At 35.1% G+C, this 17,559-nt stretch overlaps 1 protein-coding gene across 1 annotated transcript in view; it reads right to left on the bottom strand.

The window, feature by feature from the left end:
- Positions 1-3,677: 3,677 nt before the first annotated feature.
- The window catches only part of LOC128209977 (BPTI/Kunitz domain-containing protein 4-like), a 37,625-nt gene continuing 23,743 nt past the window's right edge, over positions 3,678-17,559 (bottom strand). Inside the window, exons 3-5 of the mRNA XM_052914260.1 lie at positions 11,783-11,873; positions 7,301-7,804; positions 3,678-6,738 (exon numbers count right to left, since the gene is read on the bottom strand). Coding sequence (XP_052770220.1) covers positions 6,707-6,738; positions 7,301-7,804; positions 11,783-11,873 — 627 coding nt within the window. The 3' untranslated portion in view covers positions 3,678-6,706. The remainder of the gene's footprint in view (positions 6,739-7,300; positions 7,805-11,782; positions 11,874-17,559) is intronic.

Genomic DNA, 17,559 nt, shown 5'->3' with positions numbered 1-17,559 from the left:
ATTGTTAAGATTATGATTATATACTATGCATGTGTTCGTCTACCAAGTAGTATTCAAGTGATATACGCTAGGGCATGTTACTGAACATAAGTAGCTCTAACAATAAGAACATCCTGTCGGTACACAATATACCACGACCTGAATGACTGAACATCCCACCGTGTTCGATGCCCTTTTAGATAGTCCCATAGCGTCGTCGTTAAATAGACATACTGAACATGAGCACTTTACATTTTCTTTGCTTGCCAAACTTAAAAGGTCACTGCCGTTGAACCTTAAAACCATTATAAAAACAAATCATTTTCCTATTAGTAACAATAAACTGCTAACAGTCCCTGTGAACTGTATTAATAATGTGTTAACCTTTAGTGTCAGATTTAAAAAAAAAAACATTTTCCTAAGTAGACACTATACGACAAGCTGTCCGTGTAGACTGCAATAAAAGTGATTAAACATTTAGTGTCAGATTTGAAAAGTAAAATTGACTTTGATAGCACTGTTAGTTTCCTTCTTACTCAAGACAAATCATTTTCCTATTAGTAACAGAATACGGCAAGCAGACCATGTAGACTGTAATTAAAATGAGCTTACCATAAGTGTCGAATTTGATTGAAGTAAATATAATTTTGGTAGCACAAGTCGCCGATAAACTCCTTTATTGGTGAAATCATGATCATCTATTCATGTACGTGTTAGTTTACCCAAGACTAATGAGGCATTTTACATGAGCTTTTAAAAGATAATCAATTTAGATTACACAGATGAAAGAGTTTGGGTTATTTCATTTAAATACTTACCGTCTTTCAAGAGGAGGTGATAAACCGAGTTTCTAACTAACGGTGCTATACGCTATTGCATTGCAAAGAACACAAATAGCTCTTTTAATACCAGAGAAAATAGTGTCTGTGCAATTTATTCCGGACCTAAAAGGGTTAAATCGACACCAATATGGGTAGTCCGATAGGGTCGTCGTCAAATAGGTATACTTATGATGAAACATTTTCTGTTCCCGTTGCTTGTTAAAATTAAAAGATGCCGTTGGCCTTGACCATCTTAACCCAAATATAACATTTCCCTATTAGTAACAATATACGGCAAGCGGACCTTGTAGACTGTAATTATAATGATTTAACCTTAAGTGTCAGTTTAGTAGCACAAGTCGCCGCCGCAACCCCTTAATTGGAAAGGTTACGTTCATCTGAGTATGTATGTGACAGTTTATCCAGTAGTAATTAAGCACTTTGCACGATTTTTTTAAGATAATCTATTTTGATCATGATAATTTAAATCGATCAGTGATGCATTGATCATCAGCATCAATTATATTCTTAAAAGTATAATGTCTCTATTACTTCCTTGAAAATTGGTGGCATTTTGTATGTGGTTCTAAAAGTTTCAATACGGTCAAAGCAGAACAATGTTTCATGATAAACTGCATGACAGGGTTCAAGCTCTCTTCCCACTACTAAATTTACCAACCGTGTTCCGAGAGAAAGGACGTTAAACGGAGATTATGTCTGTCGATGCTTCAAAACATAAACCCAAACAAAACATTTTCCGATAAGCAACATAATTCTCCTTTATTGAAGATAATGGTCATCTATTCATGTATGTGTTCGTACACCTGTAGTAATTAAGTGATATACGCTGGGGCAGGTCACAGAAAGGAGGTAGCTCTAAAAACAAGTATATCCTGTATGTGCACTATACGTATCCCACGACCTAAAAGGCTGCTTAACATCCCACTGTGGTTGACGCCCATTTAGATAGTCCGATAGCGTCATCTCAGAATATAATTACCGATCATGATTGAACACATTATACTTTCTTTTCCTTGTCCAACTTAAAAGATCATTGCCGTTGTACTCTTAAACAAAACATTATCCTATTAGTAACAATATACTGCTGGCAGACTCTGTAGACTGCAATTATAATGAGAAAGCCTTTAGTGTAAGATTTGAAAAGTTAAAAGGTATATTGGTAGCACAGTTTACTTCTCCAACACCTTTATTTGTAAGATTATGGTTATCTATACATGTACGTGTTAGTTTATCCTGTAGCAATTGAGCAGTTTACATCGCCTCACCACTAAAGCTACTTCCCACCTTTCGAGGAGGATGGGCGTTAAACTGAGGTTCATATTGTCGGTGTTACACGCCCGGACTGTGGTAGCTCTAACAAGTAACATCCTGTCCTAAGATCTCGAAGGAAAGGTTGCCTCGACGCCCATATTGATAGTACGATAGCGTCGTCGTCAAAAAGACGATTTTTTTCTTGAATAACTTTTCTTTCAGTTGCTTGTCCAAGAATGCCACTGTACTTCAAATCCATAACCCAGAAAAAAACAGTTTCTAATAGTAACACTACACTTCAAGAAGACCTTGTAGACTATAATTATAATACGTAAACCTTTAGTGTCATATTTGAAAAATTAAATTGATTTTGGTAGCACAGTTCGCCGATGCAACGCCTTTATTAGTAAGATTATGAACTCTATTCGTGTAAGTGTAGTTTACCCAGTTATAATTAAGCACTTCGAACGAGTTTTCTTTGTTTAAAGATAATCCATTTAGATCATAATTTGGGAAATCGATCAGAGATCGTAGGTTTAAACTCTCTCCTCAAAAGCAACTTCTTCCGAGAGTGGGACGTTGAACGAGGTTCTGAGTGTCTGTGACGTACGCCGGGGCATTTCAAAGAACAGGGGTACAGGGGTACAGCTCTTATCAGAAGTGCATCATGTCGGTGCAGTGTTTCCGGAGATTTAAAAAGACTGAACCTCCCACTCGAGTCGATGCCTATGTGGGTATCAGATTCTCAGTTTATGTTGCTTGTCAAGCTTAAAAGATTTCCCTGGTGCTTCAGGGTTCTCAAGCGTAAGAACAATTCAATTTCGTTATTTGGCCTATCTATACCAATGGACAGCCTTGAAAGTCGTTAATAATCCATAGATATTTAACCCATACATACACTCAGTTGACTTAGTAATTATGTAAGTTCAGGTCAAGTATATGTATGTCTTATACGCTGTCATTGGTTCTCAGTTTGTTCATTTCATACAGCGTCTTTCAAAACAGTCTAATTTGTGACTGTTTGACATTTTGTCCCGTTACAAACAGACAATTGATTAGTAATTTCAATCAATTGATGAAAACATAGTTTGCATAGAATATGAAAGAATGCGTAACGTTAATAGTTCATAGTGAAATGTTCCGTTGTAGGTTGAAGTGCGTTCCTAGTACGTTGATGTACTTGGTTGGTGATATCCACAAATTGGCATATCCAAATCTCCAAGCTTTTCTCTAAAGGGATTTGTTTGTCTTGAAAGCTTTGCGCGTTACAAATGGTGGCAGCGGTGGGGTGTTGGCAACTGCCGAACCGGAGTTGCCTTACCAAAGAGTTCCCCTTGCTAAGACTCGGAACAAGTATTCTCGGTGGGTAATGTAACGTTCATAGTGTTATGTTCCGTTATATGCGGAAGTGCGTTCATAGTACGTTGAAGTACTTGTTGGGTAATATGCAAATTGGCATATCCCTGTCACCGAGTGGATGGAGAATATACTATGTATATAAAGACCATTCGACCCCTTCATGGTTGAGCATGCTTTTCTCTGAAGGGATCTGTTGACCTTGAAGGCTTCGCACGTTACAAAGGTAAGAAAAATTGATTTTTTTTTTCAAATTTATTAGAAAATGTAATTTTGTTATTTTACACATCTGTTACTCACAAGTTCATTGCAAGAAATAAATAAATGAGTATGAACAATGATGAATGCGGTGTTTATTTCAAGCTAGCATGATTAAAACTAAAATGTAAACTTGTACTATTTCATAATTATCCATAATAAGGTGTTCATTTAATAAAGGTATGGCAACTATTGTTTAATCGGAATTATGCCGTAAATACCTAGAAACGTGAAAGCAAAATGCATAAACTCATATAAACCATATTATTAAAGCATATACAAACATCTTTTTCATAGAAATTGAATTTAAGATAAACTGACCTAACATGAATGATTTAAATGAAAAAAAATTACGTTTAAAAAATGCATTTTTTACATCTAAAGAATAGTTTCTACATTTATATAAAAGTAGCTTTTAATTTGCTTACATTTGAATGTATAGATGTTTGGACACATTGTCCCCAATTCTATGTAAAGTTGACACTATTCAAATTCACAAACAAATTGTTTGTATATTCTCGATATATCAATTGTTCATTAATTCTATGCTACCAACTTAGCAATAGTCCAATAATCCAATAATAATAGACCAATAGTCTCTAATTTCAAGACAGTGAACACTTTTACTTTTTTGCATGATGACTGCGATTTTCCTAACAGCATTCCATACATGATGAATGTTTATTGATGTTGTTGATATGTACTTAACGGTTTTAAACTGCTAAACATGTAAGAACACATAAGATATAAATAGTAACTGATTTGCATAAATGTGACACATCTGCTAAATTCGTGAGTGCTTTGTCTTTTTGTAAAGTAGGTCATATGAGAAAAACTGAGAATGGAATCATGATGACGAAGTAAAACATTTAATAAACAATTGTGAGTTCTATAAAACAAGAATAGTTTAAGTATTTTCATGGCCGAGAGGGGTAAGATAATTTCATCCCAACCCGAGTGTAGGGTGTTTTGTGGAAAAGAGGTTTATCAAGTTTCCGAAGAACACTCTGCGCGTGGGTTTGGATGAACCTATCTTACACGGGCAGCCATGGTAGATGCCTTTTCTTCCACCTCAGTTTAACAAAATGTAGAAAAATGTATTTCAATTCATTGTTTTTACATATGGGTCCTTTTTCTTTGCCCGTGTGCAAGATAAGGACTTTCAGCATGGTTGAATATTTGAACGTACTTACTTGGGGTGGGAGAAAAGGATTTACAGCATTACCAAATATTTGGACTAAAAATTTAGTGTCGGAGAAATTGAAATCATGTATGTACACAAAATTTAAAACAACAAGAGAATTGCACATACACATACGTGTTAATACATAGAAGAAACACACATTATAACATAATTGTTCCCCTCACAAATTAGTTTACACCACAGAGAAGTTATAATATAAGCTTATTATAACAGTTATCATGATACTTGTGAATGAAAACAGTTTCTTGAATGCTTTTCTGTGAAATAGCATGTTATTTTAACACCACAGAGTAGTTATAATATAGACTTATTATAACAGTTATCATGATACGTGTCAATGAATACAGTTTCGTTTATGCTTTTTTGGTGAAATAGCATGTTATTTTCACTGCTGTTATTTTCACTGCAGTGGAAAAATCAATTTGATGAAGCATTCTCTCCAAAACAAGGAGATCGTTAGGATGAATTTTGATTTGGAATAGATTTAAGTGTTTTACACCGACTCGAACACATACAATTTAAGGCGTCTTATGTTGTTATATGGTTTAAAAAAAAAACAATTTCCATTCTTTTTGTCGTTGTTGTTAAAGAATCATAAATTAGTTTAAATATTTGCAAAAGCTTGCCAAACAAGTTAATACTACATGTAGCTCTCTATGGAAACCTATGCATAATTATGGAATGTGAAAATTGGAGTATATTTCAGGGCTACTTTGATTCCTAGTATATAAGATTTGGTCTTCGACGTACTGATGCAGACTATTAGACTGACCGATACATCTACTAAATGCGCGAAAGTCACAGGAAATATGAGAAGTTAGACTGACAACTTCTTTTGAAAGTAATATAAACTAACATGATAGACGAACTATTTTGCATCATATGCTCAAAATTGTAAATGCTAAAGCGTCAGGAAACGCTGTTGTTTTATGATAACAACTGAGTTATGTGTTTAGCACACATAGTTATGCAACTCTCTACGTATGGTCATATAAGATGCAATCGGAGCACCTCGGCGATTTTTCATCAAAACCAACCTCGAACGTATTTGGACGGTTTAAGACGTCAGCATTCTTTACATTTAACTACGCACCAAGTAGAGTGCGTAGTAATTTCAATTAAGTAGTTAAGCCTAAGGTCTTTGCTATTAGGAATCTTTATTATTAATTATTTATGCAATAATGCACTTCATGGGGAATCAATATGAAGTTTGTAGTAAAAATATACAAGTTAAAACACTGTAAATTATTAAATTTACGAACTACTTTAACTAATGCACCGGCATAAGAGGTTGTTTTCGATTGAAAATGGCTGAGGTGTTCCAATTGCGTAAGAAGATGAGAAACCATATAGCGTTGTTTGTTTTTCAAAAGAACAATTGGCCTTTGTCGTATAAAAGAACAGATATAAAGTCAAACAGTTACCGGCAATAACACTTGGCATGCTTTTCCATGCTCAGCATTTTTCTCTGAGCACAAGTCAGAAAGAGCATGCGCGTTTCTACAAAGCGACACTGTAAATGATCACTGTGTTAAAGTAACGGAACACGTTACCATCGTTGACACTACAAAACACAATTGGAAACGTTCCAAAACGTCGTGGACATTGTTTTAACGTCCACAGTCGGTAGCACTCAACAGTCTGACCAAGACACAGTGAGGGAGGTGTTGTGGTCAGGTGACACGATGTCCTGCATGTTTTAAGCACATGATCTTGTGACGCAATTGGATGACGTCAGAGACGAGCGGTCGCAATACTGGCCAAGATCGCTAGTGTGTATCACAGAATGCTCTGGATTAAATGCACGGGTCGAACTTTACCTAGCCACCGTGTCTGTTGAATGGAAATCTGAAAATAAAAAAGTATAGGACTAGGTAATTTAAACAAACAGACCCTAACAATATGTTGATGCCAGGACTTGATAATTAAAACAAACAGAGGCATATAAAATATTGATGAAAGGCCTAGAGTTAAAACAACACAACACTTAATCATAAAACAGAAACTGTTTTTTCTTAAGGAGCATTCTGTTTTTGTTGATTTTTCTAACCAATTTTCGGTGAGCTAAATAATGTGCTCTGATATTTAGTTTTAGTACAACCAGTTCATGGGCAAAATTTCTTAGAAATGTGAATTTCGTGAGTATATACAGTGCAAAAACAAATAAACTAAATTGACTAATATGTCTTTCGGCGGAAAATGGTGGAAAAATATTTTAACGAGTAATTCCTACTATTAAGTACTTCATTATTTATTCATTACATTAACAACAGCTTTTCCGAAAACTGTAATAAACTGAGTGATCAACGAAAATAGAAACCATTAATTCTTGCAATATTCTCCAGTCTTTTTCTTGTTCTTAATCACTCTCTAAAAATAACGTAATTGTCTAATTCCGGCAAATACATACCTTTGTAAACATTGGTATATGTTCTTTTTCTGAGACACTTGGCTTTACACGATATCTTTCTTGAGAAATTGTTTCCGCTAGTTTTGCAGCCCATAAACTTTTCACATCTGCCAGTTCTCACGCTGTAGAACCATCTTTTCGTTTTTGTTTCACATGTAAATGCTTCTTCAGTCAAAGTTTGCGAGCAGAATTCGTCTTCTTGTGATGGAAATCGGTTCACTGTATCAATGCCCAAATGTTTGTAGCGGCACTGTTGCTTGCAGTAATATTTTCGTGCAAAGTTATTTCCCGCGGTCGGACAACCGCTGAAACGCACGCATTTTCCGGTCATGGGATTAAAATGCCATCGGGGTTTTTGCTGGGAACACATTACAGCCTCAGTGGGGAGGATCTGGGAACACACGTCGCCTCCAAAAGGGTCGTCCCGCGGTAGACTTCCGGCTATATCTTCCCAGTTCTGGTAGATCTCGTTCTTTATTTTCTCTTGTACGATTTCCTTCCGGTCTGAAAGATAAAAAAACCCGTTTCTTTCCTCATTTGGCCATGTTAATTTATATTTATACTTTTCTTATTATAAGACAACAGCTGCCAATTGTATAAAACGGGTTCGATAAACTGTCCATTTGGTTGTCCAGTTAGCGCCGTGGTTAGAGCACTCGCTTTTCACCTATGCGACCCGGGTTCGTTTCCCGGCTTGGGCGCATGTGAGTTTGGTTCGTTGTCACCAAGACGGACAAGTGGGTTTTCATCGGGATCTCCGGTTTCCTCCACAACACAAGATCATATTTTAGCGTAAAATCGTGCCAACGAGAATGATTAATATAAAGTTAATAACTTGTTTCACAATTGTTGTAAAATAAATACGTTTAAACTAAACTACATCCGAGGTTGCTTTCGATGGGAAAAGGCCGAGGTTTTCCAAATGAGAGAAATGCTGTCAATGACCCCGAGCACCGACTGTTCAAGCGGTATTCTATTTGAAAGAAAATAACCGATCACTATGACCATTTACATAATGGTATCAAAGGTCCAAAATACAAAATCAATGCGCTGTGGACAAAGGTCGGGTAAATCCCACGATAAACTTGTTCGTTTGACTATTTTTTATTCAATTCTTGCATTTTTGAGATGGCTTCGATTGATTATTAGCTTTGTCAACACTTTAACACAAAACTTGGCAATGCTGCACCGCGTTTCAATGTGAAACAAGGTTATTTCATCCTTTGTTTTGACTTCTAAATAGTTGGCAATGAGTAGACTTAAAGGGCGATTGTTATCATATCTGGAGATTGTGCGCCGACGCTGGGGGTAGCTTGAAGGAGCCTACTAGACGCTGGACCAACCTCCCGGTGTAATACTCGATCAAGCCACAACTGATTTGCATTCATAAATGGATGTGTTGATTGACGAATGTAGGTCACATCAAAACATGAGACGCTTTGCACTAATAATGTTACAGTGTCTTGTATACAGGGTTTGAATGAATTAGATGCAGTCATTATTGTTTTGAAACCAGAGTTTTACGTTGTTGAAATTGAGAGGGTGATTCTACAAACCAGGGGATCAGTAGCTTATGCTTCTACGTACGTTTAAGTTAAACTTTGAAGTCGGTTTACAGTCTATATTATTTATTAACCACGCATGGTAAAAAGAAATATGAAATGAAGCTTTGCGATACTTAAATGGTAGACTTTTTAAACAATGTTTATGAATATATTTAGGTGGGTAACTAATATATTCATGGTGAGTTAGTTTCATGGTCACTAAGCCGGACAAGTGGGTTTCCTCCGGGTTCTCCAGTTTCCCCCACAACACAAGACCACACTACCGCGTAAAATCGGGTCAACGGAATGATTAATATGTTGTAATAACTCGTTTCACAATCGTTGTAAAATAAATATGTTTTAACTTAACTTAACTAACATATTCATGTGAATAATGTTGACAAATGATTATGTGAACAGTCACGAGAAAGCATGTAGTAAAATACATTTTCAAGTTTTTAACTAATTCAATATCTGAACATTCCATCTTACTTATATAATTATGAATAAACAAAACTGAAATGAGGCATGTGACCCTATTGTAAAGAAAATGGAATACATTCTTTATTAAAACATTCATAAGAAAATCTTAAATGACTGAATTAGACCTTGATTTTAACAATCTGAATGACATTGCAGAAAAATATAAAGGTATTTTGGTTGTCTTAATTAAATTCGCCATCAAAATGCCATTGGGTGTTTCCACTTTATGACCAAAACATACTATTTTCCTATTAGTAACTTTATACTGCAACCAAGGTCGACTGCCGTAATAATGATTAAACCGTTAGTGTCAGTTTTTAGAAGTTAAATTGACTTTAATAGCAAAGTTCACCATTGCATCTCCTTGTTTGTTAAGGTATTGGACCTACTTGTTTTCTTTCGCCAATGCAAATTGATACTCGAAAAATTTAAGACGCCTTTAAAGAAAAACAGTTAAAACACCCCGGGTGTGAAAACAAATCTAATTATATACATTGAAATTAAATGTATGCGTGGAATTTGAAATGGAAAGTCGTTGACATGCTACTCTCCGTGAGTTTTATTTCCTCCGTTCTTAGCATGTGGCCAGTGCTTTCCATTATACCATCTTAGAGCGCTGAATTCTTGTCTCTTACGAACAAACAGGCGGTTGTCACTTCTTTTGTCGATGGTTGATTTATCTTGCTTTAGATGTTATTTCAAAAGACGATCAAGTCAAGTGCGGGGGATCGAATGTCGATTACAAACAAACAAGAAGTGATATTACCTCTTAATTCTCTTCAATCATTCAACAAACCGCCTATCAAGGTGGAAGTAATATCAATATAGCCACATAGTAGGCTGATTACTGATCCTATGTTAAACACTTTTTAGATTTTAAGGTTACAATCATGAGATAATCTAATGTACACCTAAATAAACATCGGAAAGAAGTTTAAAAGACGATTTTCAGTGATATTATAGTGATTAAAACCTAACGAGACCCCGGTGCTTCAGACGGCCGGGTGGCTAAACAAACACCTCCTGTTGAGTATCATTTACGGGTTAACCCGAAACTTGGGACAGCAACTGCAAAAACTACCCAAAGAATAATGGTCGGTTGTTTCTATACAATATTTTTCAAGATTATATCATTAAGTGCACTGAGTACCGCGATTCAAATAACATTATTTACTTCGGTATAGAACACGTTTTCATAGATTCAATTTTCACCCCATAAGTGTGTACATTTTGTCAGTAATGGTAATTTATGGGTTCCAAAGACTGGCTCTTTGTTTGATATGATATGTAAACAATCTCATATTTTGGGCCATCGTTTGTATTTGAAATACATATCGTGTAACTGTCACTCATGTCTCTTTTTGGATAGGATATTTTTTTTTATTTCTTTTGATAATATAAAAACCCTCAAGAGATATCAAACGACTTTGCCCAATACATTAAAGTGGTTGTGGTTGAAAACGTAAGATCATTTTATTTTTTGCATTTAACGATGACTTTCGTTTTCTTCAATTATCATTTTCGCCCTTAAAACACCTGCATTTGTTTATAAGTACACCAAAGCACACATCAGAATTGTTCAATAATTGCGTAATCATTCACAGGATCTGTTATAAGTGAAGTTAACGTTCGCAGTATCAAATTAGTTGTAAGATAGCGGAAGAAAAATGACGCCTTGCGGGAACCCTAATGTAGACAGATTTCTTTGCTAATGAAATGAATAACAAGCTATGAAACTTTAATACAGCGTATACCTTGACAAAATCCGGTATTGAATTAACACAATGCAGCGACCTTTCTCGTATTAGATTTGTGTGATGAGCGTTATTATAACTCAAATGCATTCACCAGGTCAACAAAGATCTTTTGAATGCATTAATGTTACAATGATGATATCTCAGTGGTGTTGATTTAATTTTAGCTTCCTTGCTGTTATAAATACGATCAGATTATCGTCAAATTCATCCTTCTTGTGCGCTGCTCATTACCTTTTAATATGTTATTAATGTAAAGAAAATGTAAATAACTCAATGTTTACGTTTTAAATTATATAGGACATATCGCTCTTTTGCAGTATGATGTATTACACTACTGAGATAATTGAATGTTATAACTTTATGTATTTATCTAAAATACGAATTATCGACAGCGGAAAGAGATAGATTGTTTTATTATAAAAAAAATATTTTCTAATATCGGAAGACTAAAGCCCGTAATTCGGGCCTTGCAAAACGTTTCCGCCACACCCTTGCAGGTCAATTTTCAGTAAGACCAGAACAAGATACTCAGGAGAGGGCCGTAACTGATGTTGGCAAAACTCGTAGCCCAATCCCTTTGCATGCTTGATTTTTTAATATCGGTTAAAGAATAATTTGAATCTATGCATTGATATTATTATTGTTAAATGTGTTCTCATGCAATAAAATATTATTAGATTATAAAACAATATACCCACTTTCACATCTAGTTTCTGCTTTGCATGCCCCGCTTTGGCAGCTTTTCGGCATCTCCGCTACGCAGACGGTGCCTTGTAGACACATTATGTACTGAAACAAGACAAGGAATGGTATGATAAAACAAGGTATAATAAATTATATAGCTAAATAGCTTTCATTGGCACGTCTTTTTGCCGCCTAATTCGTCTTGTTTGTTCGCCTTTTACACCTCTACGCACTGGGTACAAAAGGTAGAAATATCAGCTCTCAATATGTTTATCAAATATTGCTCTCCATGAGCCAATTTCTGACCACTGAGAGCAAGAGTGTTCAGCTTTAATATCGTTGTGCAAGGTATGATGTTTTCATTCACCGTCGTCTGTCATCTTCGTCGTTCGCGTTATACTTGCATGTCCGCTCTCTAACCTGAGCATACATTGGATCATGCAATCTCTACAAAACATTCTTTATTGACATAATAGGTCGAGGAATTCTAGTCGATTATTGGGCTAATCCCTGTCGCTCGTATTCCGTAGAGTCATTGCTTTGCCTTGTCTGATGACATGGACTTCTTGGGGCCATGAACGTTACCAACTGTGAAGCATTTTTTTATAAAGTGTTTTTTTCATGTAGTTGCGAATGAACTTGATTTTTGATACCATTTATGTCTATACTTGGCAGACGGCATTAAGATATACCATAACTTTAATCTTGATATGGCTTGAGAATACCGGTTTAACATTACATGCTATAATATCAGCTTATTACAAAAGTGTTTTACCAATGCGATGTCTACTTTACTTAATGCAATGTTTTCGAGGTGTAAATTTGAAATGTCAACGAAGATTTAATCTGTAATTAGTTATCATGAATAACCTACACTCATGAACTTTTTTTATGAGTTTCACCTTTGGTTACATTTAAATATGAACTTTAATATGGTCACTTCATGCGAAACCAGCCCTGGCTTAAGCGTTTAAAAACCCATAAAAGTGTCATAAAACACATAATATGTAAACTTAAATGTGACCTCGGTGCTTGAACTATACTCTGTGCTGAAAGGAATCCAGAAATAGCCTAAAACGCATGCCCTTTTTAAAACTTTTCATTGTTTGTCCATTGTTTTCTCTTCACCTAAAATCATTTTGTTCATGTCAGCTGCAGAGAGTTTGCATTACTTTAAAACAAAGATGTTTATGAAACTTAGCATTAAATTAAGATAATTCGTGGTTGCCTTTTGCAAAATAGTAATACAAACGTTGTGTCAATAAAGCAGAAAGATTTTAAAATTAGGTTCTCAATTTTACATTTCTCAATTTTACATGTAGTCACTTTAAACCAAACAGATAGCCCATGCATTTTTTTTTAAAGGGACTCGTTTACGCAATTTCAGGTTAGACATAAATAATGTCAGTGTAAAATGTGAACTAAATGCTTGTTTAAATGCGTAAACACCATCAAAAGTTCAAATAAGAGCTCTATTGTAAATATGTATTTAAACATAGTACAGAAAATGCTTTATTCTAACGAAAAGTGTAAGAAACGGTGTTGAATTTGGCTTGGATTTATGTTTAAATGACAATCTACCAGTTGTGTGTATGTTCTCATTCAAGTGAGTAATGCAAATTCAAAAATGTTTGAAAAAATGATTGCCAACAGAAAATATGTAAAGGAGTTCCTATACACTAGATTTTAAAAGTCGGATGTAAAATATCGCATTTTCTAAGCTCTGTTTCCCAAACAACAGCGTAGGCTTTAGATATGAGAGGTATGGGTTCATCAACTGAGTGGGGTAAACGCAGTTTTAATAAGTGTACAATCACTTCAGGATTGTAGCGATTACAAACTTATAAATCTCCCTAATCGCCATCTGCACGTGCATTTAAGAAAGAATAATTGATTCACTCTCCAAATGATCTTATCAAGAACAATTTTTACGATCAATTACTGAAGTGCTAAACACTATGACACAATGCATGTTCTTACATTATCACCTAGGGGTAGTGATTTACTTCCCAATGTCGTCTAATTTGTATTCATCAAAGGTTTCAAGACATGGCGGTCCAGGTGTTATACACATTATTGAGTATTTCAGTCTTTCTTCAAATGACCTGACCCCAATAATTACCGTTGGGTTATTGGATAAATGTTTGCATATTTGACATTTCTGATCAAATGAACAGGTTCATACATGGTAACAGCTGGCTATATGGTACGTGAATTAAGACCGCATCCAATAAAGTATCCCGTCAAATCGATTAATTAAAATCTGGCCAGGTCAGAGTAAAACCATTTATGGCCCTGCTATTATCACCTTGTAGTTACAGTGGACTGCTAGGAGCAGACTCTTGGAATGTTGAAGTACAACACTTTTTCTGTTAAACAATAATAATAAGTGTGAAAATGTAACAATATCGCCTAATAGTAATGGTAAAACGGAAGATTATTGTGAGTTCTGTCCAAAAACATCAACTGCAGATAAAAATGTCATAATATCACCGAAGTCACATTTTCGCATGGCAAGGCTCATTTACTATATATTGTTAATATGATAACCATGATAATATGCATTGTAAAAGTCGAAATGAAAAATATATTTCGTTCTGTTAGCACTAAATTCCTATTTCAGCAATTTTGAACTCGAATATTGCATTATGTATTGCATATTGCTCTGGCGTCCTCTTCAATGAAAGACAGTCTGCAATATATTCACTTTCATTGCCTAAAATTACTTAAATTGATGAAAATTATCCACGGAATGTTTACAGCCACAATTTTAAACCTCAAAAATTCTGTTTACCTTACAAAAAGGACATTAAGTTAAATTGACCATAACATGACGTAAAATTACTATCCATCAGTCGCCAAAGCATGTCTTAATTTTGAACGTTTTCCATGTGAACATGGCAGAAAAAAACGCTGACTTGTTTGCTGAAACAGAACATGTTTTTATGCTGTCATAATTTGTACATCATCCGGAAAATTCGCCAAGACAACAGTACGATTCTGGCAATGACGGATAAAGTCTGGGTTAATGAGGTGCAGACCCATTAGAAACTCGTGTACAACGAATTAAGCTCTGAGCTAGTTTTGACACGGAAACATTTATATTAACCAAGAAAACAACTCAGGTAGAATTATGTCAGATTATTATTGCTCAGAATGAAAGAACTACAGTCAGAAACTCGGAGAAAGCCAGTTTGCCCTGTATCAGGTTTTGAGACATCTGCTTGTATCTACTTGAGACATTGTATTTAAAATACTTGTTGAGAATTTAAGTATCTGCATATTTGTTAGACTAATCTATGAATTTCTAAGCATTTGTTTGCATTATCTGATGTTTTTGGACTCGACCGTAACATACAAATCGCACTGAGATTAGTTTTATCAAGATTTTACTTTTAGGTAAACAAGTTTCATGCTCTTAATTGCGGCAAAGTCCATGAGCTCCCAATTGAATGTTTTTGTTGATAAACCTATTTCAACATCAAACTACTGAACATGACCATTGGAAAGTAAAGGAAAGCCGGACAAACCATCTCTTAAAATACAATCTACATCCATCCAATGCAGTTGCAGACAAGCACTCGTTAAGTACAAGGCTTAATCATTTAGACTCATTACGAATGGAAAAATGCAGCTAATCCATCGGGACTTATTTCTTGTCACAACATGCAATTAGTCTTTAAATCTACTCTCATCCAATGTTTTTACTTTCTTTGGTTACCATAATAGTTTCTTCCGCATGCAAAATTTGATTCAAATAAACACAGGCTTTACTTTGATTTCGAAATGTTTGTTTTCTTTTCCCTAAATGTGTTCATCTAATCCTCCAGCAAACCATAAGGATGTTTATGTTGGCTACAGGGATCACAAGGCATGATAAATCATTCTGTTTTAAGCACAGGTTTACACTTTCATTTAAATAGTTCAGTTGTTAATTGATACACTTCATGAACTATGTGGTCCTTGGGTTTATAATGTGACGTCGTCAGTGAAATTGAGTCCTATGGAGAAAAAGGTGCCGGGTTTTTTTCCCCCAAGGTTTCGTGCCTTTAAAGCGGAACATCATGGATGATTTCACATATTTTTAGAGAGATTTTTAAACTGAACTTTGCAAAATGTTTCAATTGTTTCTTTTTGTAACACTTGCAATGAGGATGTTACTTACGGAGATTCAAAAGTTCGACACAGAACCTAAATATTTTAGAGATAAGGTATAGAAAACATGATAAATGAAGAAGAAAGAAAATTAGTCGTAAAGTTAGAACATTATTGTCATAATTGAATAATGTTGTTAAAGTTATATTGTGTATAAAGCTATAACGGTCTTAAATAAATATCAAAATGTACACTTATTTTTATTTTACTTTTTAAAAAAATACCGACTGACTATAGAACCGATAGGGTCGGCGCCTATTACGTGGGTATGGTCGGGTACCTGAACAAGTTGTATATTTTAGAACCAATATGATCGCATGAGTAACGGCATTAAATAAGGTGATAAGCTTGCTGATAAGCCCTTGTTGCTTTCAACAACTGAAACTCCGGTGGAGCATCAATGCGTCCTTGGTTATAGACATTACAAGCGGACGTAATAAACGTAGACTAATCATGAACCTGACCATGAACCATCGTATCTGCATCTGTTAACAACGGTCGTGGGGTGAAAAGGAGGTTAGCCATGTTTTTGTTTACAGTGGAACTATTGACTTGTGCACAACCTATCTGTGAAAATCTCGGAATGAATTATAGATATTCTTTAATATGAGAGATAGTCTTTAATGTTACTATTGTTAACAGGTGCCTTTGCTCCCATGCTCGATTTAACATTATTGAAAACTATTATTAGTTCAGCATTGTTAAGTAATTTCGCAAACAATGGCTATATGTTATTGAACGCGGACTAAAAGGTTCACGCAGTACGCAAAAGCAATTTTAGAATTCCAATGTGAAATAGTTTACAAAATATTTAGTTTTTGTATGTTTAAGTACAGTACATGTCGAAAGTATTTTGTTCCTGTCACCTTGAAATCTTGTGAACATCTTATTTTATTGTTTTTTGTTCTCTGCTTATGATTTGGCGATAATGGCAAATAAAAACTTAAATTTGAAAAAAAGTTTTTATTAACCTGCAATCATTAAGTTGCAACAACATATGCAAATAGGCATGTGGTACTGTAGTTAATTGCTAAATGTTGCATATACCTCTTGGAAGGTGTGTGAAGGTCGCGTTGGTTCAGCTTTCTGTATTAAAATACATATGTTGGCCAAATTGGACAGACATAGAGATAGATATATTCGACAGGACCGCAGACGAACCTTGAACGTGTTAGATATGTGGGGGAGTCGGCTGGTAAACACATCATATTATCAACAATTTGTCGATGAATGTTTCACCCTTTCCTGATAGTCTATAGGTCAGCTAACACCTAGTTCTAGTCATTTCTATTTATTTTCGCCCCGAATTCCCATGGTAAGACTCATTGTGAATTTGCCAGGACATTGTTTATTGCAACAGGACAAGTGTTACAGAATGAGATGCCAATACACTGAGCTGTACAGACAGGTATTATTTCCACGTGAAAGAAAGCGTTTCCATTAATTTCTGACAGCTAAAACAAATAACCAGAGTGGGTGGGATGGTTTCTTACGACCCGACGGAATATAGTTATTTGCTTTTATCATGGGTTGAGCTAAATAAAGAGACAGTTTGTATCTTTTTAATAACTAAACATGCAACATTTCAAATATTTTGGTACCCTCCTACAACAGCTATTAATCACAAATAGGTCTT

Source organism: Mya arenaria, chromosome 11 (assembly GCF_026914265.1).
Source record: "Mya arenaria isolate MELC-2E11 chromosome 11, ASM2691426v1".
Classification (NCBI taxonomy): Eukaryota; Metazoa; Mollusca; class Bivalvia; order Myida; family Myidae; genus Mya; species Mya arenaria.
The sequence above is the reverse complement of the archived record's forward strand: the minus strand, read 5'-3'. Positions and strand labels throughout refer to the sequence as shown.